Source organism: Lathamus discolor, chromosome 3 (genome assembly GCF_037157495.1).
Source record: "Lathamus discolor isolate bLatDis1 chromosome 3, bLatDis1.hap1, whole genome shotgun sequence".
Lineage (NCBI taxonomy): Eukaryota > Metazoa > Chordata > Aves > Psittaciformes > Psittacidae > Lathamus > Lathamus discolor.
The window spans coordinates 73,301,780-73,323,767 of NC_088886.1; the positions used below are offsets into that span (position 1 = coordinate 73,301,780).

At 41.5% G+C, this 21,988-nt stretch overlaps 1 protein-coding gene across 1 annotated transcript in view; it reads right to left on the bottom strand.

The window, feature by feature from the left end:
• LOC136009996 (pericentrin-like) overlaps positions 1 to 21,085 on the bottom strand; it is a 79,214-nt gene extending 58,129 nt beyond the window's left edge. The window contains exons 1-16 of the mRNA XM_065670563.1: positions 21,068 to 21,085; positions 20,613 to 20,777; positions 17,022 to 19,457; positions 16,826 to 16,918; positions 16,452 to 16,628; positions 15,070 to 15,325; positions 14,460 to 14,518; positions 14,114 to 14,288; positions 12,233 to 12,369; positions 11,614 to 11,725; positions 10,274 to 10,306; positions 9,381 to 9,645; positions 9,027 to 9,114; positions 7,795 to 8,011; positions 6,183 to 6,421; positions 503 to 978 (exon numbers count right to left, since the gene is read on the bottom strand). Coding sequence (XP_065526635.1) covers positions 503 to 978; positions 6,183 to 6,421; positions 7,795 to 8,011; positions 9,027 to 9,114; positions 9,381 to 9,645; positions 10,274 to 10,306; positions 11,614 to 11,725; positions 12,233 to 12,369; positions 14,114 to 14,288; positions 14,460 to 14,518; positions 15,070 to 15,325; positions 16,452 to 16,628; positions 16,826 to 16,918; positions 17,022 to 19,457; positions 20,613 to 20,777; positions 21,068 to 21,085 — 4,946 coding nt within the window. The remainder of the gene's footprint in view (positions 1 to 502; positions 979 to 6,182; positions 6,422 to 7,794; positions 8,012 to 9,026; positions 9,115 to 9,380; positions 9,646 to 10,273; positions 10,307 to 11,613; positions 11,726 to 12,232; positions 12,370 to 14,113; positions 14,289 to 14,459; positions 14,519 to 15,069; positions 15,326 to 16,451; positions 16,629 to 16,825; positions 16,919 to 17,021; positions 19,458 to 20,612; positions 20,778 to 21,067) is intronic.
• Between the last annotated feature and the right edge of the window lie 903 nt (positions 21,086 to 21,988).

The following is a 21,988-nucleotide window of genomic DNA, read 5'->3' on the forward strand; positions in this document are numbered from 1 at the left end:
TCCTTTAACACACTTAAAACAACGGGTACAGGAAAGGCAAATAAAAGGGCAATTACAGCTTTCCTGTTTAACCAGAGCTGCAGAATACCATATTCAGCCAATCAACCTCAGCATTCAGTGGTTAACACAAGCTTCATTCACCAGCTTGCTTAAATACAGATGAATTGATTGAAAACACTTCAAAAAACTTTGACAATGTTTCCACTTCCATGTTCTGTAACACTTCCTCTAAAGCTGGTTTTCAGCTGTTTGTTGTATTCTTAACTGTAACAAACAGAATTTGACCACTCTTCATTTGATTTGTTAGAACAGATTCAATGCATTTTCATAAAGCAAAGTTGTAAACTGCGATGGGCGGCATTATTGTTACTTTGGAGTGAGCTCTACATACATGAAGTTAGCTGGTGCCATCAAGTGACCAACTTACATCACTACCACTCTAAAATAAGCAGCAATAACAATGAACTGGCAAGTGGAGAGTGCTCAAACACTCAGGACTTACCTGGTTTGTGCTTCCATAAGTTTCAGTGCACATTCTTCCTGCAGACAAAGTGTGGCCTTTTCCATTTCTTTTGCCATAAGTGCTTTGGCTGCCTGCAGGTCAGCATCATACTGCTCCTGAGCTTTCTGCACAGCCTGTGCACTTGCAAGGCTGTCCTCTAGCTGCTGCAAGTTGTTTTGCTGCTCTTTTACCAGCTTCTCCAATTCCAGAATTCTGGCAGCTTGGTGATCTTGAAGTTGATTCATTTCAGCTTCACGAAGTTCAAACTCCTTTTGTAACTTCTGCTTCTCACATTCACCTCTGTTCTGCAGTTCTATACGCAACAGTGATAACTTCTCCTCTGCTTGGACCCTCTGGTCCTCACTTTCACGCTTCCATTTGCTCTCTTTTTCTTTGTACATAGTCTCTATCTTCTGGATTTCTGCTCTGGCTTCTCTTAATTTATTCTTGTGATCCTCAGCCATTTCATGTTTTATCTGTGAACACAGTTTTGCATAAAATACCAAAACCAAACTGACATGTGCAAAATGAACATTCTCAGGCATTTAAGGTCTTGCAGTGAAACAAAATATTGCTTACTTCCAAATAAAAGTAAGGCTGAAATGTCAATTTATACCTATATGAATTCAGTGTATTATTAAGAATTAACTGGGGTAAGGAAAAAACAATTAAGGCAAAATTCTAGAATTAATAAGATACTCAATGTTATTTTCCTTTCGGGCCACTTTCCTTCATTTCAGAAGTTCAACTTACAAATCATAGAATCCCAGGCTGGTTTGGGTTGGAAGGGACCTTAAAGCTCATACAGTTCCAACAACCTGCCACGGGCAGGGACACCTTCCACTAGAGCAGGGTGCTCCAAGCCCCTGTGTCCAACCTGGCCTTGAACACTGCCAGGGATGGGGCAGCCACAGCTTCTCTGGGCACCCTGAGCCAGCGCCTCGGCACCCTCACAGGGAAGAGCTTCTGCCTAAGAGCTCATCTCAGTCTCCCCTGTTCTGGCAGGTTAAAGCCATTGCCCTTGTCCTGTCTTTACAGGCATTTGTCCAAATCCCCTCTCCAGATTTCTTGCTGGCCACCTTTGGGCTTGATTAAAAACCTCTTTTAAACCTCTCATCTCTTTCTGTGTTCCAGCTCCATATGCTTTACATGCAGTATCCAAGTCCATCACAAGGACAGTTCTCTTATGTAGCATTAAAAGCAGTATAAAAAATACATAGCATAAAAAGCACTGAAACACTGTTCAAGTGACAAAAGGCGGAAAAAGACTATAAAAATACACTAAACTGGTAAATAAATAAATAGTAAGCCAAGAAAATAACAGGATCATCTCTTAAGAAAAAATTGAAGGCTAGTAATATCACATAGGAGTGTAAAAGCATTAACAGATCACATCGGTATGAAGTACACTCCTCTGTTTTCACTCGGAAAGTTCATTTCGAACAAATATTTAAGCATTCATTTATGCTACAACCTAAATGACGATGCAGAAAAGGCAAAAACCCCAAGGATTTTGATTAACACACAATCCATGATGATTTCTGCGGGTTCACTGGAGAAGCAGTAGAAGAAACTGGTTCACTCTGTTTCTGAGAGATAGAGACCAGATGGCAAGCAAAACATGGATTTCCAGACAGAGGATCAGCATGTGGGCCAGGCTCATTTCAAACACCACATTCTGCATATGCTTATCTTTTACCCAGCCAGCAGTGCCACAGACAAGATCCTGCAGGTGGTAGCAGTAACTATTAATACTGAAGGCTTTGCTACTGGGAGCTTCAGATAAGTCTCCATGTCATCTCCAGCCTGCAACTGTTTTCTCTGGCCTCCTCCACCAGATTTTAAGTCTGCAAAAGGATGCTCATTATCTTTCATTAAAAAGGAAGGAAAATAGGACTTGAAAAATACAAGCTTCATCCATCTAATTCTCTCAAGCATTCAAATATTCAAATATTCAAATTGGGGAACAAACAAGAGGAATTAGAGATGTGTGCACATCTACGGGGTTATGATATAATAGGCATCACAGAAACATGGTGGGATGGCTCCTATGACTGGAGTGTTGGAATGGAAGGTTACAGGCTCTTTAGAAAGGACAGGCCTGGCAGGCAGGGAGGGGGAGTTGCCCTTTATGTTAGGGATAGGCTGGAGAGTATGGAACTCTGTCTGGGGGCAGGTGAGCAGTTTACAGAGAGTTTGTGGGTCAGAGTTAGAGGGAAAACAGCCGTGGGAGACATTACTGTGGGGATCTGTTACAGGCCGCCTGGTCAAGGAGAACCTGCGGAAGAAGCACTCTACAGACAGATAGGAAAAGCCTCACGATCGCAGGCCCTTGTTCTCATGGGGGACTTCAACCACCCTGACATCTGTTGGACCGATGGCACTGCACGGCACAAGCAATCCAGGAGGTTCCTCAATTGTGTGGAAGACAACTTCCTTCTGCAAGTAATAGAGGAGCCGACAAGGAGACGTGCCGTGCTTGACCTTGTGCTCACCAACAGGGAAGGGCTGGTTGAGAATGTGGTGCTCTGGGGCAGCCTTGGATGCAGCGATCACGAGATGGTTGAATTTGACATCCCCAGGACAGTGAGAAGAGTGCGCAGCAAGCTCACTGACCTGGACTTCAAAAGAGCAGACTTTAGCCTCTTCAGGAGCCTGCTTAGTAAGGTTCCATGGGATATAGCCCTGGAGAGCAGGGGGGCCCAAGACTCTTGGTTGATATTCAAGGATCACCTGCTACAAGCTCAGGAGTGCTGCATCCCAACTAGAAGGAAGTGCGGCAGAAGGGCCAGGAGACCTCCTTGGATGGATAAGGAGCTGCTGAGGAAAATTCAAAGGAAAAAAGAGGCTTATAAAAAGTGGAAGCAAGGACAGGCGGCCTGGGAAGAGTACAGGGATGTTGTCCGGGAAGCTAGAGACCAGGTTAGGAAGGCTGAGGCCCAGTTAGAATTAAACCGGGCCAGGGATGTTAAGGATAACAGGAAGGGATTCTACAGGTACGTAGCAAACAAAAAACAGACTAGGGACAACATAGGCCCCCTGAGGAAGCTCTCGGGAGAACTGGCTACACAGGATTTGGATAAGGCTGAGGTTCTGAATGACTTCTTTGCCTCGGTCTTCACTGGCAAAGGCTCTGACTGCACCACCCAGTTCTTAGAAGGCAGACGCAGGGACTGTGAGAATGAAGACCTTGGGCCCACTGTAGGAGAGGATCTGGTTCGAGACCATCTTAAGAACCTGAACGCGCACAAGTCCATGGGACCCGATGGAATCCATCCGCGGGTCCTGAAGGAGCTGGCGAATGAAGTTGCTAAGCCACTGGCCATCCTATTTGAAAAATCATGGCAGTCAGGTGAAGTTCCCGATGACTGGAAAAAGGGAAATATAACCCCCATTTTCAAGAAGGGGAAAATGGACAACCCGGGGAATTACAGACCAGTCAGTCTCACCTCTGTGCCTGGAAAAATCTTGGAACACATTCTCCTGGACAGCATGCTAAGGCACATGAAAAACAACAAGATGCTTGGTGACGGCCAGCATGGCTTCACTAAGGGGAAATCCTGCCTGACCAATTTGGTGGCCTTCTATGATGGGGCTACAGAACTGATGGACAAGGGTAAAGCAGTTGATGTCATCTACCTGGACTTGTGCAAAGCGTTTGACACTGTCCCACACGACATCCTTCTCTCTAAATTGGAGAGACATCAATTTGATGGATGGACCACTCGGTGGATAAAGAACTGGCTGGACGGCCGCACATAAAGAGTTGTGGTCAATGGCTTGATGTATGGCTGGAGACCAGTAATGAGTCTCTCATTACATTACACCAGTAACGAGTGGTGTCCCTCAGGGATCGGTCTTGGGACCGGTCTTGTTTAACATCTTCATCGCACACATGGACAGTGGGATTGAGTGCACCCTCAGCAAGTTTGCCGATGACACCAAGCTGTGCGGTCCGGTTGATAAGCTGGAGGGAAGGGATGCCATCCAGAGGGACCTCGACACGCTTGTAAGGTGGGCTGATGCCAACCTTATGAAGTTCAACCATGACAAGTGCAAGGTCCTACACCTGGGTAGGAGCAATCCCAGGCACAGCTACAGACTGGGCAGAGAAGAGATTCAGAGCGGCCCTGCTGAGAAGGACTTGGGGGTGCTGGTCGATGAGAAAATGAACATGAGCCGGCTTCAGTGTGTGCTCGCAGCCCAGAAAGCCAACCGTATCCTGGGCTGCATCAAAAGGAGCGTGACCAGCAGGTCGAAGGAGGTGATCCTGCCCCTCTACTTCGCTCTTGTGAGACCTCACCTAGAGTATTGTGTGCAGTTCTGCTGTCCTCAACATAAAACCGACATGGAACTGTTGGAACAAGTCCAGAGGAGGTCCACAAGGATGATCAGGGGATTGAAGCACCTCCTGTATGAAGACAGGCTGAGGAAGTTGGGGCTGTTCAGCCTGGAGAAGAGAAGGCTGCATGGGGACCTCACAGCAGCCTTCCAGTACCTGAAGGGGGCCTATAGGGATGCTGGGGAGGGACTCTTTGTCAGGGACTGTAGTGACAGGACAAGGGGTAACGGGTTCAAACTTAAACAGGGGAAGTTTAGATTGGATATAAGGAGGAAATTCTTTCCTGTTAGGGTGGTGAGGCACTGGAGTGGGTTGCCCAGGGAGGTTGTGAGTGCTCCATCCCTGGCAGTGTTCAAGGCCATGTTGGATGAAGCCTTGTGTAGGATGGTTTAGTGTGAGGTGTCCCTGCCCATGGCAGGGAGGCTGGAACTAGATTATCTGGAGGTCCTTTCCAACCCTAACTATTCTATGATTCTATGATTCTAAATACTAGAACAAATTAAGCAAAGAATTAACATCCAAGCTAAGGTTATCCTCAGATGGGAGAGCTGACTTAACAGGTAAGACAGAAGGTTTGTAGCGAGGCGAGGGTTGGTCTGTTCTCCCAAGTAACAAGAGGGAATAGCCTCAGGCTGTGCTGGGGAGGTTTAGACTGGATATTAGGAACAATTCCTACCCCCAGAGAGTGCCAAGCACTGGAATAGGCTGCCCAGGGCAGTGGTGGAGTCACCATCCCTGCAGGTATTTAAATGATGTCTCTAAGTGCCATGTCTACACATGCTTTAGCGGTAGTGCTGGCAGTGAACAGTTGGGTTTGATGAACTCAAAGGTCTTTTCCAACCTGAAGAAACCTATGATTCTGAGGTGCCAGACAGGATTCTCTTTACCTAAAAATCTAAGAGCTACACCAAAGCAAAGCCGAAGCAGAAATCTCTTATCCAATTATCTCTTCTTCCCTCAAAAAATGGCCTGAAAAGTTACTTCTGGTTATTTGCTTTAAAGACAGAAATTTCTTAGAAAGGACCTGTTCAACAGAGAATATTTTCCACCTGCCCCAGTGCTTTCTGCTGAATTCCCCATTACCAAAACATGTCACAGAATTCAACTGTACCATGTTACTTTTGCACCAGGACACTGATGCACTGCAGGGAGATGTTCAGGATGAGGACCTTTTGTATTCCAATATTGGTGTGTACGCATGCAAGTCCATTTAAAGCTGAAGCTACCATCACTAGCTACGCACTTTTAAAGATAAGTGCTGTTTCTATCTCCCTTGGTCTTCCCAACAGATCTGAGCTTGCCCAGCTCTCTGCTAAACATTAGTGTAATACATGTTACCTTTTCCATTTCCTCTTTCAGATGCTTTTCATTCTGCACAGAGGAATCTTTTTGTTTCATAATCTCTTCCTTTAAGTGCTCTATTTCTTCCAGAAGCTCTGCAATCCGCTGTTTGTCAGAGTTGAGGAGGGAGAGCTTAGCTTTGTGCTCTTCCTCCAGCACAGATACTCGCTCAGCCACCTCCATTTCAACCTGACGTGCTGCATCTTGAGCACTGCGTAGGTGCAGTTTGGTGATTTCTGAAAAGCAAAAAGAAAACAAAACAATGAAATGACATTCTGGAACTTCTTGGATTTTAACAGGTTTTATTAACGCACAGAAATAAAGCTGAATGTTGTCAGCTACGCAGTTTATCAGAAGCCATATTAACTTGAGATCAACAAGAGCCCCTTATCAAGATGATTTTGTACCTTGTTGCCCTTCATCATCACCTTTGAAATGTATCAGTATCCACACACAAAGAATAATGGGGACGGATCATGAGGCCTGTGGCAGGACCTCCCTCCTGCCAGCAACAGCCACAGCACCTGACTTTCTTTTTGGGCAATGTAATGACAGATTCATGCAAGCTTTACCTCCTCTTCTGCACGTGATTTTTACATAAGGCATTTCCCAAAAAAGGCAGATGGGACAAATCTCTAAACATGCTACTCTTAAGCACTTTCTATATACTATCTAGTATTAAAAATGAAAGAAAAATAAAAAGAAATATAACTGCAGATGTTAAGTCATACTGATCCTTTTAACCAATATACAGTGGAATATAGCTATAACTGCATGTTATATAGCTAACTGTAAAGTATGGATTATAAAGTCATACTATGCTCCAACATGAACACTGCAGATACAACAACTGCCACGATACCTTACCTGTACCTCAATACATGCATTTCACATTGAATCAATACAAGGTGGTATATTTCTATAAATTATACTTCCAAGAAAAGCAGCAATGGTTAGGAAATTACATTAACCTATGATCACATAAGGAAGTCTCATTAAATTTAGTCTTAAGAGGAACTTAAACCTGAACTCCACAGTAAAAGAAACCTATTACAAATTCTGCTCCTTCAAAATACTTTCCTCTGTGTTCAAAAACTTCATCCTAATACATCTGCCAACTAGTGGAAAGCACAGGAGAAAAAGGAAATATTAACATTAAATGAGCAGAGCACTGTCAAACCCTCAAAAGAAACACAGGCAAAAGAGGTACGGAACATAGAAGTGGGTGTACGCTATGGAACTGGCCTATTTCACACAAATAAAGGAGGCATTTAACATAACTGACAGACTAAGAAATTCTAAAATACATATTAATTCAGGATTTGACAGTGCCCTCCCAGGCATCAAGAATAAAAAACCAATCAGCTCCGCAGCCATAGTACATTTCACTACAGAATAATCAGCTTCGGGTCACCATATCTTTTATAGGCATGTTGAGTTGTGCTTCCAAAGTCACAAAGCAAAGTGCTCAATGCTGGGGGTTAATATGTGTTCCCTATAGTTTACAGAAAATAATAACAAATCAAAAGCTGTTAAGCCTATTTAAAGGAAAATACAAGCCCCACAAGCAGCTTACTGTTTTATTTCCCAGTCTGTCAGATCATCTTACCTTTTAAATGTTCTTCTGAAAGCTGGGCACGGAGCTGCTCAAGTTCTAAGCAATGCTTTCTTTTCATTTCCTCAATTTCTGTTCTATATTTGTCTGACAGATCCATTTTCATTTTCATTAGGTCCTCTTTATATTGAAGTGCAAGGGAAGATCTTAAGGAATCTAATTCACACCTGTGTTGTTCTTTAAGTTGTACTTGCAAACAGGCAAGTTCTTCCTACACAAGAAATGGGTTAGAGAAAGACATCTTCAGTTTCGAAGCAACCATGCCAAGTATCTTTCAGTGACAGCAGCAATATAAAGCACCTGCTCAACAGGCAGATATCTGGTTTCCAAAAAACCTGCTGGCTTTGTTCTGTCCCTGCTGCTCCATCTGCTGCTAGAGCACCAGAGCCCCTCAAGATAGATATGCTTTGGAACCATGCCACAAGGCAGTTCTGAGTTTCAGGAGCTGTTTGAGTGTATAATAGAGGGGGAAGTCCCACATGCATCTGAGTAGAGAAACTATTGACTCTCAGCAATCAAGAGAGCCCTTTGTGTACACCACAGAACTTAAGATAACTATCTACTACGAATGCAGCTTCATACTCAGCTAGCTAATCAAATATCAGCAATAAAACAGGTATGATGTGTATATTTCTCATAACTCATGCATTTTTTGTGTGGTTTACTAATGAAATGGAGCTCATGTTGTCCTGGGGATGCCTTTTCTCCTTGTCATTTCCTTACTAAAGATAAAATACACTAATTTTATCATTAATTTAAAAAGGAAAAAATCTAAAACCAAAAAGAAAAATCCTTTTTGAAACGCTCAGTTCACTTCAAGTAAGTTGAGCAAAGAAATAGGTTCTTAAATTACAATGAGGTACATAAAAATAGGTGTGTAAATGGAAGAGGGACAAAATAAGCAACTGCATTTGAAGAGAACAGGCAGCAATAGAAGGCACAGAAGCTATAGAGAAGAGAAACACCATGAGCTCTGCACTTGTGTAGAAAAGCCTTGATAAGCTCCTCACTAGGCACAGGATAACGCAAACAAAGGACACAAAATCACAGAACACTGTTTCATCTGTTCTGCTAGGCTGAGAACTCACAATTTACAATATACTTGTCAAAAATAATTAAGCCTGTCTCAAAATATGTCTTGAAAATGTCTCAAATTAACACCTGACATCAATTTTCATACAGGTCATGTAATGAGCAACAGAACTTTATTATATCAAAAATCCTACCTGATGTCGTTCCACCTGTTGGTTTAGCTGAACAAGCGTATCCTTTCTCTCTTCCTCAGCAGCCTCTTCAAAAACTGTGACAGAAGAACTGAGAAAAAAGGTTTCAAGTTTAAGACTGGAAAGTGTCACAAATTAAGTGAACTTGCTGATTTACGATGCACAGAAAGTAGGCACAAAGCAACTATAACAACTGCTCAGGACTGAACACTTGTGACTTCCATCACTGGATTTCTAACTACAGATCACCTAATGCTCAATCCCAATATATTTAGAAGCTAACATCATCTTTACTATTAAAAATATAATGCAAGCAATGCTGTCACAACATGAGATAAAGGGAAAAGGAATAATCACCTGATGTCCCCTGCTTGATCTTGACTCATTTCCAACTCTGACAGTGAATAGTCCTTCAGCTCTTGCAGTCTCTGATGCAGCAAAGTCAATTCTTCTCTGTAGTTTTCTTCAGCAACGCTTAGCTTCTTTTCAAAGTAAAGTCTCAGTTGTTCCAATTCAGCTTCATGCTCACTCTTTCTCTGCTGACACTGCTGTTCAAATTCTTGTTTTAAACGCTCTATTTCTTCCACCTGTGATGCACGAGCCAGGAGCTGCTCTTTTAGCTCTGGAATGGAGGCAAAACCAACTCCAGCACTCAGAAGCATATACCTTTAGGCTAAATCATTCTGTGAAGTTCAGCTATATTTTAGTTGTTGAGACAGCGGTAAAATGTTATACCAGAAGCTACACAATAAAATAAACTTCTGAAGACAAAATGTTCCCTCCTCAGAAGTCAGTAAACCTATGTTCTTCATTTACACTGCATTCAGAGAAACCACCCTCATGACAAGAATCAAAACTACCAGAAAACTGTTAGACCTCCTCATTTCCTTGTGTTTCAGGTCTGGGCTTGTAACACGCAGAGTCCTGCAATACTGCCTTATCATCACATAGGCTCATTGTAGCAGTTACTGATAGCACCACCAATGGGATAGGCAAGGGGAGTCCACTCTGGCATGGGTAGGTTTTGCCTAACCAGTAAAGTCTGCCAGCACAACATTAACCCCGAGAAGTGTTTAACAGTTTTGAACTGGCATTATCATTTGTATATCAGAGCAGTGATTCCATGATCCAGCTGCCACCACCACGAGTCCCCAAATCAATCCAAATGCATTGTCAAAGGATCACTCAAGTGAAGGAAAGCAGAGTAAAACCACTTCTAATATCTCACACGCCAAAAGAGATATCCTCACCTGGACCATGGACTTGCATTCTGGCTTCACCATCTCAAGCAAGATGAAGAAGAAACAGAAAGGGTCCAAAGAATGGGAATGTGGGCAGTTAGAAACATGGAGAGACATTTGAAAGGTTAATAAAGATAAGGGCTACAGAGAGGAAATGTAAGAATTCTAGCAAGTACTATAAAGTGGTATCTGTTATAAATTTGTAATATCAAAACAGACAAAGTCAAGGTAAAGTCTGTTCAATGAAGTTTTTTTCCATACATTTAAATCTTGAAACAATAATCCTAAGATATATAAAGCATATGGTCAGATTTCAGCCAGCCATTATTTCCTCTCAGGCTTTAAAACTTTTTCATAAGCTTAATACAGATACACATAAGACTGATTTTAGTGTGAGGTGTCTCTGCCCATGGCAGGGGGCTGGAACTTAAGGTCCTTTCCAACCCAAATCATTCTATGACTGTATAAAACCTATTATCTTTAACCGCTGTGCACAATGTTTTCCCTTTTGTTGCTTTTAGATTTAGAGTGTATGTTTATTTTTAAACAGAAGTATCATCATGGAAAAAGGAGGGTATTTTTAGCCTTATAAGAAAACAACACTGTCATGCATTCTGATTTCAGAAGTACCACCTGAATGTTTTTAGTTTAAATTACACATCTCTTTATTCAAGAGTTTTTCTGTACTGAAGAATTAGTAGCCTTTCAAAAGATGACGAATCTCCATTTTGAGTGTCAATGAAAAATGCATTTTATTGTATTTGCGTCAAAACCAAAAGGAGGAAAAAAAGCCACTTCTACCTCAAGATACAACCTAATCACATTTTAAAATATTTCTGCCTTTTTTTAAGCAGATTCATCTCTTCATTATCTCCAGATAAAATAGTCACAATAAACTACCCAAAGCCATAAACTAAGCAGTGAGCTTTACTGCCTACCTACAATTAACAGTTTGCTCAATTTAATTCATACCTGCTCCCATACTGACTACAAATAGGAGCATGTGATTGCACTGACCAGCATTTTCTCCCTTTTTTAATTACTTCATACTTAATTTGACATTGCAATGAAAAATGTTTGGTTTCCACTAACAATTTTGATAGTGTGCATGAAAGAGGGGGAAGGGAAAGGAAAACCACAGGAGGGAGCTTTTCTCCATAGTGACACCATACTTTTTGACACTGCAGAATCAACTACACATCTGACACTGACTCACTGCACACTTCAGAAACAGAACACTGTGACCTACCTGCGTGTTCCGGTACATGAGCACAAGTATTTTGTGTCAATAATGTGTACTTCTACATGAAGAAGAGGCAAAAAAGAAAGTGCATCAGTTCTGAACCTACCACTTAGCTCTTGTCGATTTGCTCGGGTACTGTCAAGTTGAGACCAAAGGTGCCTGACTTCTTCTTGCGAACGAGTCTTGAGTTCTTCATGCATGACCTGAAGTTTCTCCAGCTACAGAAGACATGTTAAACACTGCAAACTCCTCAACTTCTTAAACCAATTTCATTCTAATTACTTATTTGATAAGCAACAGACAGTTCTGACAGCAATAGGTAGAAATGCTTAGTGACAATCTCAGCAAGTCATCTGGGCAATCAGAGATACGGAGTAGCACTTCACTGTTAGACCCACTCCTCTGAGAGAGATGAATTTATTCTTGATGCCATATTTATCAGCAGTGGCAAAAATAAAGTAGTAGTTATATAAAAATGAAACACAAGAACCAGAAAATTAAGCACATAAATACAGATGAAGAAAAAGCACCAAATGGCACAAGGGCAACTGCATTCAAAAGACTCTGAATTACTGGAAAATCGCAGAGTATTTGCCCGCTTCATGAGTTGAGTATTAGTTTGTAAATACATTGCCTAAATATGAATAAGTCACCAAAACTGCATGTATACTGTCTAGTTTTTGCTATATAGAATCACTTTAAATGAGTATTTAATTATTTTTTACCTCTTTCTGAAGATTCTCTTCTTTTTCTTGGCTTTTCATCTTCATATTTTCTAGGAGTTGGTTATGTTCAGCCTGCAGCTGCTGTTGTAATTCTGTCATGGCTAACTGGTGTTGCTCCTCCAGTTCTATACATTTTACTAAAGTTAAAAGCGAGTTCTGTTACACCATCATCCCAGTTACTGAATAACCTGTACAGCTTTTATGCAACTGAAATAGAAATGCACATCTCTAGACTAAAATGGTAGCTCAGAGGGAATCACAAAATACTTGAAGAGTAAAGCATCTGAAAGTCAAACATCTCCACACAGTGCTTCCCAGCCTCTGCATCTCTGCTGTTAGCCAAGAGATCCCTCCAACACTATTGTTGGTTATGAGCATCTGCTCTCTGCTTACACAAACAAGCATCCTGAACTAGAAGCCCATACCCAGGGAAACAAGCATTTCTCAGATCCTACAAAGAAAGAATTTCTCCTATGACCAAGAGATGAACAGGAAGGACTGGGAAAGCTCATGCCAAGTATGCTCCACCTCGGCACTGAGCACTCTCTGAATCTTCTAAATGTGCTACTACCTCGTCTGGTCAACAAATCTTGACCTGCACAGAGAGATTCTGCAATCAAGTGACCACAGGTCAGCCCCAGTGAGCTGCAAGGGATGCCATGTTATCCTCACAGAACAGATTTTAATGGTAGAGGTTCAGGGAAATTCAGTAAAGTTAGCGCAGGCTGGGAAGAACTAGCATGTTCTCACAGCAGCCAAAGGTGAGCCAAACACTGTGAAAGCATCCAGTCCTTGGCAGGCCAAAAAGGCTATGCTTCACTTCTGAAACCTGGTCCTGCAGCCTCCTGCCAGCATCATCCAGCACCCTTAATACTGCAGTTGCGTTTACCTGGAGAGAGTATTACAGAATCACAGAATGGCTGAGGTTGGAAGGGACCAGCGGGGGCCATCTAGTCCAACCTCCATGCCCAAGCAAGGTTCCCTAGAGCACATTCCTCATTTCCCATGTCTCTCACCTGCATAGTGCCTCAGAAGCTAGGCAACCTGAGTAGCTATGACTCTTCACTTCTTGGCATTCTGCATCTTGTGGCTCCTTTTCATGCCACCACTGACAGCAAATTTGACACTGTTGTGGCAGTCAACCATTATCTCGACAAACGTGTCAGATTCTGAGACCTACACAAACTTTTCCTAGCTCTATCTCCTATCTGTACCACAGCAAAAGGCATAAACAGATGTACCTGTTAATGAAAACCTCAGTTACAGTAGTCTATAAAGGTTACTTCCAGAACAGTGTCTAAAAAAACTACTGTTCCATTAAGCTTTAACTAGTCCCAGAGCAAACCTAGTGGGTTTTTTATTAGAAGCAGCTGCTATTGATAATAATCAATAGAATTTTGGTTAATTCATTAACTGCCAAAGCTGGTTTTCAGCTGGAAGCAAAACAGTGCCTCCCTTTAATACACCTGAAGGAAAATATAGTCCATCTCATACCCTGTAGATGTCAAAGCACAAGATGGCTAACGATGTTTTAAGCAATTTTTCATTTACTTAGAATCACAGACTGGTTTGCATTGGAAGGGACCTTAAAGCTCATTCAGTTCCAGCTCCTGCCATGGGCAGGGACACCTTCCACTAGAGCAGGGTGCTTCAAGCCCCGTCCAACCTGGCCTTGAATGCCGCCAGGGTTGAAGCAGTCACCACTTCTTTCGGCAGCCTGTTAATGTGTCATCCTGTTTTCAAGAGAGTCTTATGCCATTGGCTCAGTTTTTGAGTACGTGGATATAGCTTGTATTTGCCTTTTATGCAGGTTCTAAGAACACTTAGCTAGCTTTGCCATTGTTCAATAAACACAGCTGTTTCCCACACCATGGCACTTACTTTTAGACTGTTCATTCTCCAGAGAAAGATGACCCAGCTCTGATTTGACTTTTTCTAATTCCAACTCCAGAGTTTTCTGTAGTTCCACCATTTCTGTCTGATGTTTTCCAGACAGCTCTTCAACAGTGTTTTTTAAATGCATATCAGACTCCAATTCCCAATGTCTTTTGAGAGTCTAAGGGAGGAAGATTTGCATTATTAAAGCAAACACACTCAGTAAATGAGTACTTTTCTCCCCCTTTTATTTGTCCTCTACAATAAATATGTAGCAAACACAGGACTTCTACCACCTCTAGTTTACTGAAAGGAGTTTAACTTTTTCTTGTATGAAGAACAGAATTTGTACCTCTAATGCCTGGGTATGTTTCTCTTCCATTTCCAATTCTATTTTCTTTCTCTGATCAACTGTGAAATAAAATACTAATTAATAAATTTAAATTAAATGTTATGATTAAATGATAAGTAGAAATATAGGTGAGATTACCATTTTCTGCATCAAACACAGGTGTAGGCATGCAACAGTGTAAGGTAGCAGGTTCTATCCAAACTCATACCTTTAATCCTAAAGATATACCATCAAATGCCTATCAGTGTCATTTTAGATGCTAGCATTTCAGTGCACATCACTCTGAAGTGTCTGAATCATCTCTGTCTCCAGAGACACATCAAAAGAGTCTCAGGCAGCAGCAAGAAGGAAACTCTCTTCATAGCCTCCTTGAGGAGAAATGTCTTTCCACTAGTCCCCCAGCTAACAGTATCCACAACTCCCCACCCAGATTCTTCCACCATCTGGTTCAGAGTTCTCCTTCTCAGCCTCTACATTCAAGAACTCCTAAGTGGTTACACTTGTATTAATGTATTAATGTGTCAGCTCTACACCAAGACAGGAACCTGTGGAGGAAGACAAATGCTGATGGGGTTTCAATGTCTGGTCCATTATTCCCAAATTCTAATACCTAGTTCTTGCTGATGCTTTGTCATTAGGTCTTCTTTTTCCTTCAGACACTGCTCTTTAATCTTCTCCCACTCCAGCTGATGGCGGCTCTGCAGAATTGCTACCTCTTGAGCACGCTTATCATTGAGCATCTCCCGGAGTTCCACCAGGGCAGTTTCCTTTTCTTTTCTAAAGTTAGACTGTGTAAGCTCCAGCTGAGAGGTATGCATGTTATTTAAGCTTAGACGTAAAGCTTCCAGTTCAAGGCTGTGCAGTGTCTGTAATGGAGAAAAAAGAACGGTTTTTTTCCCCTCCCCTCTAAGAAAATACTTTCACTTTTTTCACATGCAGTTTAACACATCTAAGTTTTATCTTTCTGTACTTGGAAAGTGTTTCTTCATGGCAGAAGAAAGAGTGGTTTTCAAAGACAGAACCCTGAAAATAAGCTGCTTTTTATTACAGTAAGATTTGCACAGCATTCTCAGTGCAAAATGCTTTCCTTACCTGCCTCTTAACTTCTCCAACCAAATACCTTGTGTCTGTCCACTCCTCCACAATGTCAGATCAGAACACAAGCCTGCCCCAACCTTTCACTGTCTATTAGGAAAAATTCCTCATATTTGCTAGAGGTTGTAATTTAAGAAGCAAAATTCTGAAGTTGTATTGGAAAAGTAAAGTAAAATTCACCATGCTTCATTAAAAAAAAAGTGTTAAATATTCAACAGTTAGAAATGGCAGTGAAAATAGACCAATCAAACTTTTCAGTTATTAAATAGACTCAACACTACAGCAACACCTTGTAATTAGACCTGACACTGGATGCATTTCTTCCCATTTCCAGTTTGCATTTAGTGGAAGTGTTCAAGAAACCCAGTAAGTAGCGAGAGGAAAAGATCAGGTTCATACACATGAGTTTAGCAGGAAGCATTCCTAATTACATTAGTGGGATAAGTAAAAAGTGGGAGGGGGTTGGTATTTTCTTTATATTCATCTGTTAAACTTATCTAGCCATGAAAAATGACACAGTTGCATTTTTGGGGTTTGGTTTTTTTGGTTGGTTGGTTTTGGTGTTTGGGTTTTTTGGTTGTTGTTTTATTTTGGTTTTGTAACCCATCAATTTCAGCATCCAGTTTTCTTCAAAATCAACATTAAAATATAATTGCAGTGAGGATCCCGGAGAACTCTTGTAGAAAATATCTACTACCACCCACCACTCCTAACTCTTCAATGGCAGCATTACATAAAATCAGCCAGGTTGGAAAAGACCTTTAAGATCATCAAATCCAACTGTTACCCAGGACTACCAGCATAAAAGAGTTCACACTGTATGCACAAAACTCAAGGAACCTTCTTTTGCAACAGCCAGGTAACCACTGCAGTAATTCCTGTGCTCCTATATTTCACCTGGGATTGGAGCTGAGCCTGCTCGATCTCTGCTTTGTGTGTGGCTGCCATTTGCTGCCGAAGTTCATCCAACAGGAGCTGCTGTTCTTTATTTAGCTCAGCACGGAGCTTCTCCATTTCTTCTTCATGTCTAGTGATCAGCTCAGAGATCTCACGATCGTGCTCTCGTTCATGTACCTGCAGAGAATACTCAGCTTAAGAACCTGATTCAACAAAATAACCAGAATTCTCCCCTCCTCCTGACCCCAATTCAAAGGCACCATGGAAAAAAAAAGACCCAATTACTAGATACTTGCATCTCTAAAACATTTATACTGCTTAAACAACACAAAATGAGTTTGCTTCTCTGAAATCAACCAAAGGACAGCATTTACCTTTTTTATTAAGGCAATCTGTTCCTTTCTTTCTTCTTCCAACTTTTGCTGGTTTTCTACTTTATCTTTTATTTCAGCCTTTAATTCTTCTATCTGCAAACAGGCATATAAACATTTACAATGTCTACCTTAAGCATTCCAAAATCCCAAGCCTCCTGCTTGGGTTTCCTACCTCTTTCTCGTGTGTCAAACTCACTTTAGTTAATTCAGCACAGTGCTGAGTCTCCATTTTATCCATTTCCTCTCTGTAATGTTTCACCAGCTTGGCTTGTGCCTCCTGTGCAGCTTGTGCAGACTGAAAGGACTCCTGTAAGCGAGCCTCAAGCTCCAAATGAGCTTTCTTCAAATGGGCAATTTCTTCAGTCAACTGGCTTTTTTCCTCACTGTATTCAGTACTTTTGGCCTTTATTTCAGCATTAAGTTTACGGATTTCTAGGTTGCTGAAGTTTAACCTCTCCTCATATTCCAGTCTTTCACACTCATGTATTTCTTTGAGGTTCTTCACTTCAGCATTAAGTTCCTGTATGTTTCTCTCAAGGTCCTCAATGATGCTAGCATTGTCTGCTAGTGTTTTTCCTGCTTTTATTAGATCCACCTCCACATCAGATAATCTCTCTCCTAAGGCTGTTTTTTCCTCTAATAAGAGTGCTAAATTTTGTTCTTTATTACTGATTTCAGCTTTGAGCAGCTCCTGTTCTTTTAGCAATGTCTCTTCAGATACAGTTTTCTGACCAAGCAGCTCTGCTATTGTCTGGTTCTTATTCTTCAGAGCATCAAGCTGGCTTTGCATCTGATCCCTCTGACTTTGCAAAGCAGCTAACTGACGTCCAAAAAGAGACTGTACTTCACTTGTTACAGAATCAGAAGCTGTTTTCTGCTCTTGAACATCTTTTACTAATTGCTCCTGAGCTCGCAGCTGCACCATCAGCATTTCTCTTTCCTCCTGGAGGTCTTTTATCATGTCTTGCCAGGTAGAGGATTTTGACACTTGTGTTGAAGTTTCTCCATCCTTGCCCTGCTGCCTCATTAGAAACATTATTTTGTTTTCAAGTTCTTTCTCCTTCTCTGCTTTCTGAAGAAGTTGTTTCTCACAAGAGATCCGTGCTTCACGTTCCTCATCCAGTTCCACATGCATTTGTGAGAGCTCAGCCATTACTTTTTCCCATTTTCCAACAGCTTCTTGGGTCTCCTGATAAGATGTCTTCAAGGCTGACTCCTTCTCATGGAGCTGCTCATTTAGCTTTAGACATCTCTCTACTAAACTGGTTGTCTCATCATCCTTTACATCACCACCATGGTCACTTATTTTGCTTTGGTGCAGTGAGCCATCTGACAGAAATGAAACAAAGGCCTTTGCACTCACCTCAGTCTCTTCAAAAGTCTCTTGAGCCAAATCACTAGGATGTATTTCCTCATCAAGGCCAAAGCTTAATGCAGATAAAAAATCTCTGCTGCTTTCTAGAAGCATACTGTCTAACCCATACCTACTGCACCTACCTTCTTCAATGGCATAACCTTCAGAGGTGCTGGATGCATACGACTCTCCTGGTCTCTCAGTGGAGATGAGATACTTAGCCAATATACCTTCATCACCACTAAAAAGCCCCACTTCTGGCAAGTGTCCTTGAGACAGGTTATCACCTTCACTATTTTCATTATTCTCTGTGATCTTTGAATCCTTAATTTCTACTAATTGATCCCTTGAGGAGCCTACTCCCAAACCCTGCTGGAACTCTAGCTCTTCATGAACTACCACATCTTCACCCGTTAACTGGTGTGGCTTATTCCATATCTCATCAAGTTCTGCTCTCATCTCTGGTAAAATCTGGTTTTCCCTCAATTTCATTACCTTTTTATTGGAGACAATATCTTCATCATGCTTTTGCCTTACATCTATAGTGGCTTTAGCCTCATAAAGTTGCTTCTCATTTAATTCCTTGATGAAAGAATTCAGTTTCTGAATCTTTCCAGTTGAGGACTGTTTTACTTGTTTATATTGCTCAGCTTCCTTGAGCTGCTCTTCTGCATCAGAAAGTTGCAGCTTAAGCCCATCAATCAAATCCTTGTATTTAGTCTCAATTTCAGATTTTTCTCTCTCGAAGTCTTCCTGTTGGTTCTCAAGTCTCTTTCTCAAGGATTCTTTATTAACTTCAGACTCATGAAGACTCTTATTTAAGTCAATTATTATGCCATTCAAACTCTGAACATGCTCTTCAGAATTCAGAGCACAGAGTTCTCTTTTTATCTCTTCAAGTTCATTCGTATATTTTAAAATAATTTCTTCTTCATATACCTGCTTGGCTTCTGCAATTTCTCTTCTATGGCACTTCTCCAGCTCAGCCCTCAAATTCTCCAACTGTCTGCAAATATCCTTCTCATGACTGATTCTCAGTTCTTCAATATGTTGTTGTTCTTTCATTTTGGATAAAGCTATTTCATTTTTCAAATCTGTTATTTCTGAGTCCCGGAGAGAAAGGGTATGTTGTAGTACAGACAATCTTTCTGAGGCCTCTAGATCCTGGAGACTTTTAACATCTTGTTCTTTTCCTTCTGTGCTTCCGCATAGCTGTTGAATTGTATCTTCCATATTCTCTTCCATTTGGGCAAATGTATTTTCTTTATCTTTGGTATTCTGAAACAAAAAATACTGCATATGAAATATGCCACTGAAATATGTTTTAATTTCCCTAAGCCTCATGCTTTCAATTTATCTTCCTAAATAATACTTAATATTAAGTGCTGGGTATATCATTGGCCTAGGCAACAGGATTTTTAACCACATCCTTGAGAGTTGAAAGGATTACTGACTCTGGTAACAAATACGGTAACAAGTAGTAAATTATCTAAGCAATAACAAGTGCTGCGTCACTGACTCCAAAAAGAAATAAAATAGTAGCTGTCTCAAACTTCAGGTATTTTACTTAAAATAAAGACTATCAGAGCTACAGATGCCTCTCCACCCCACATCCATTTACTCCCGCAGGCAGGAGTACTTAAGAGCCATCTCACATTTTGACTCATCTGACTCGCTTAAAACCTTAAGGCTTCTACCCATGGCATTGCTGGTTATGTGCTTAAAGGAAATCAGACCTTTTAGGCTGTTCTTTAATGTATGCTTACACAGCAGATCCAGCAACCTTCACCCCACTGCAAGCCTCCGTCACTTATGTTCCTACATGCCTCAAAGAATCCTACAATAGTTTGTGCTGGAAGGGAGCTTAAAGCTCATCCAGTTCCAACTGCCTGCCACAGGCAGGGATTCCTTCCACTAGAGCAGGGTGCTCCAAGCCCCTGTGTCCAACCTGGCCTTGAACACTGCCAGGGATGGGGCAGCCACAGCTTCTCTGGGCACCCGGTGCCAAAGGCTCAAAACCAGATGGACCTGCTTCTGATGGAAATTTCTTCATGTTATACAACAGTTGAGTAACAGCGTTAAACAGCAACCCTTCTGCAACAGAAACCAATGGAGTAATTACAACAAATTAGCACATTTTCAAGAGCCAGAACTAAATCCCTTGTTTCATTAAAAAAAAAAAAACAAAAAACAAACTTAAATTGTAAGCAGCTCCTTTGCTTTAGGTGAATATCATTACCTTCAGAAGAATAAACTTTTAATTCCATGCTAAAGTGTAGTTTCACTCCTGAAGCATCAGTGTTACCTCACAGACAAATTTAAAGCTCATTATAGGATCTTCCTCCAGAAAGTACCACCTTGGCTTGCATGATCACACGAAAACCCTAACTACCTACAACTCCTAATTATAAAGGCACTTTAACCAGTTTTTACCTTTTGAGAAGACTCAAGCTGTACTTCCAGGTCATGTGCTTTCTCACGCAGCATCTCCAAATGTGCATTTTGCTCTCTGATACGGTTCTGAAACAAGGACATCTGCTGCTGGGCTTCTAATGCTTCATTTTTCTCAGGGCTTGTACTCCTCAGCACCTCAATAACCTTAACACAGAAAGACAGAATCATAAGAAAGTTGATGATGGAACGCCTACACAAGTCTCACTGTATACATAAAATATACTGTATTCATTTACTACAGATATACCCTGTGTCTTTCAATAAGTAAGAATCTCCCTAAAAAGTCAGACAACACTTACCCTGTTTTAGATATTATCACTCACCATAAAGACATAAATTGACTAGATGATTTCCAGATGTCCCTTCCAACCCTAACAATTCCGTGATTCTGCCAGATAATTCATCTCTATGAAAGCTCCAAAATGAAACAGTACTTCCAAAGGACTGGACATACTCTTATGAGGATAATGAACTAAACCAGTCTTCTCTGCAAAGGATTTACAGCTCCATACTAAAGGGTTTTCTTTCCACCTCCCTCCAAATGAAAAAAGAACATTCACCCCTACGTGGGTAAATTGTAATACATTAATTATTAAAACCTTTCTCTAAAGACTTTGCTAACACCAAGCAGATAACATTTAAGCCAACCGTATCCTGGGCTGCATCAAAAGGAGTGTGACCAGCAGGTCGAAGGAGGTGATCCTGCCCCTCTACTTCGCTCTTGTGAGACCTCACCTAGAGTATTGTGTGCAGTTCTGCTGTCCTCAACATAAAACCGACATGGAACTGTTGGAACAAGTCCAGAGGAGGGCCACGAGGATGATCAGGGGATTGAAGCACCTCCTGTATGAAGACAGGCTGAGAAAGTTGGGGCTGTTCAGCCTGGAGAAGAGAAGGCTGCATGGGGACCTCATAGCAGCCTTCCAGTACCTGAAGGGGGCCTATAGGGATGCTGGGGAGGGACTCTTTGTCAGGGACTGTAGTGACAGGACAAGGGGCAACGGCTTAAAACATAAACAGGGGAAGTTTAGATTGGATATAAGGAGGAAATTCTTTCCTGTTAGAGTGGTGAGACACTGGAATCAGTTGCCCAGGGAGGTTGTGAGTGCTCCATCCCTGGCGGTGTTCAAGGCCAGGTTGGATGAAGCCTTGTGTGGGATGGTTTAGTGTGAGGTGTCCCTGCCCATGGCAGGGGGGTTGGAACTAGATGATCTTGAGGTCCTTTCCAACCCTAACTATTCTGTGATTCTATTAGTACTTTCATCTGTTATCAAAGTTGACATGCTTCCACAAACAAATATTGCTGGCCTTGTTTAGAATATGCCCAAAGTGCTATTTAGAGGTTTTATCACTCT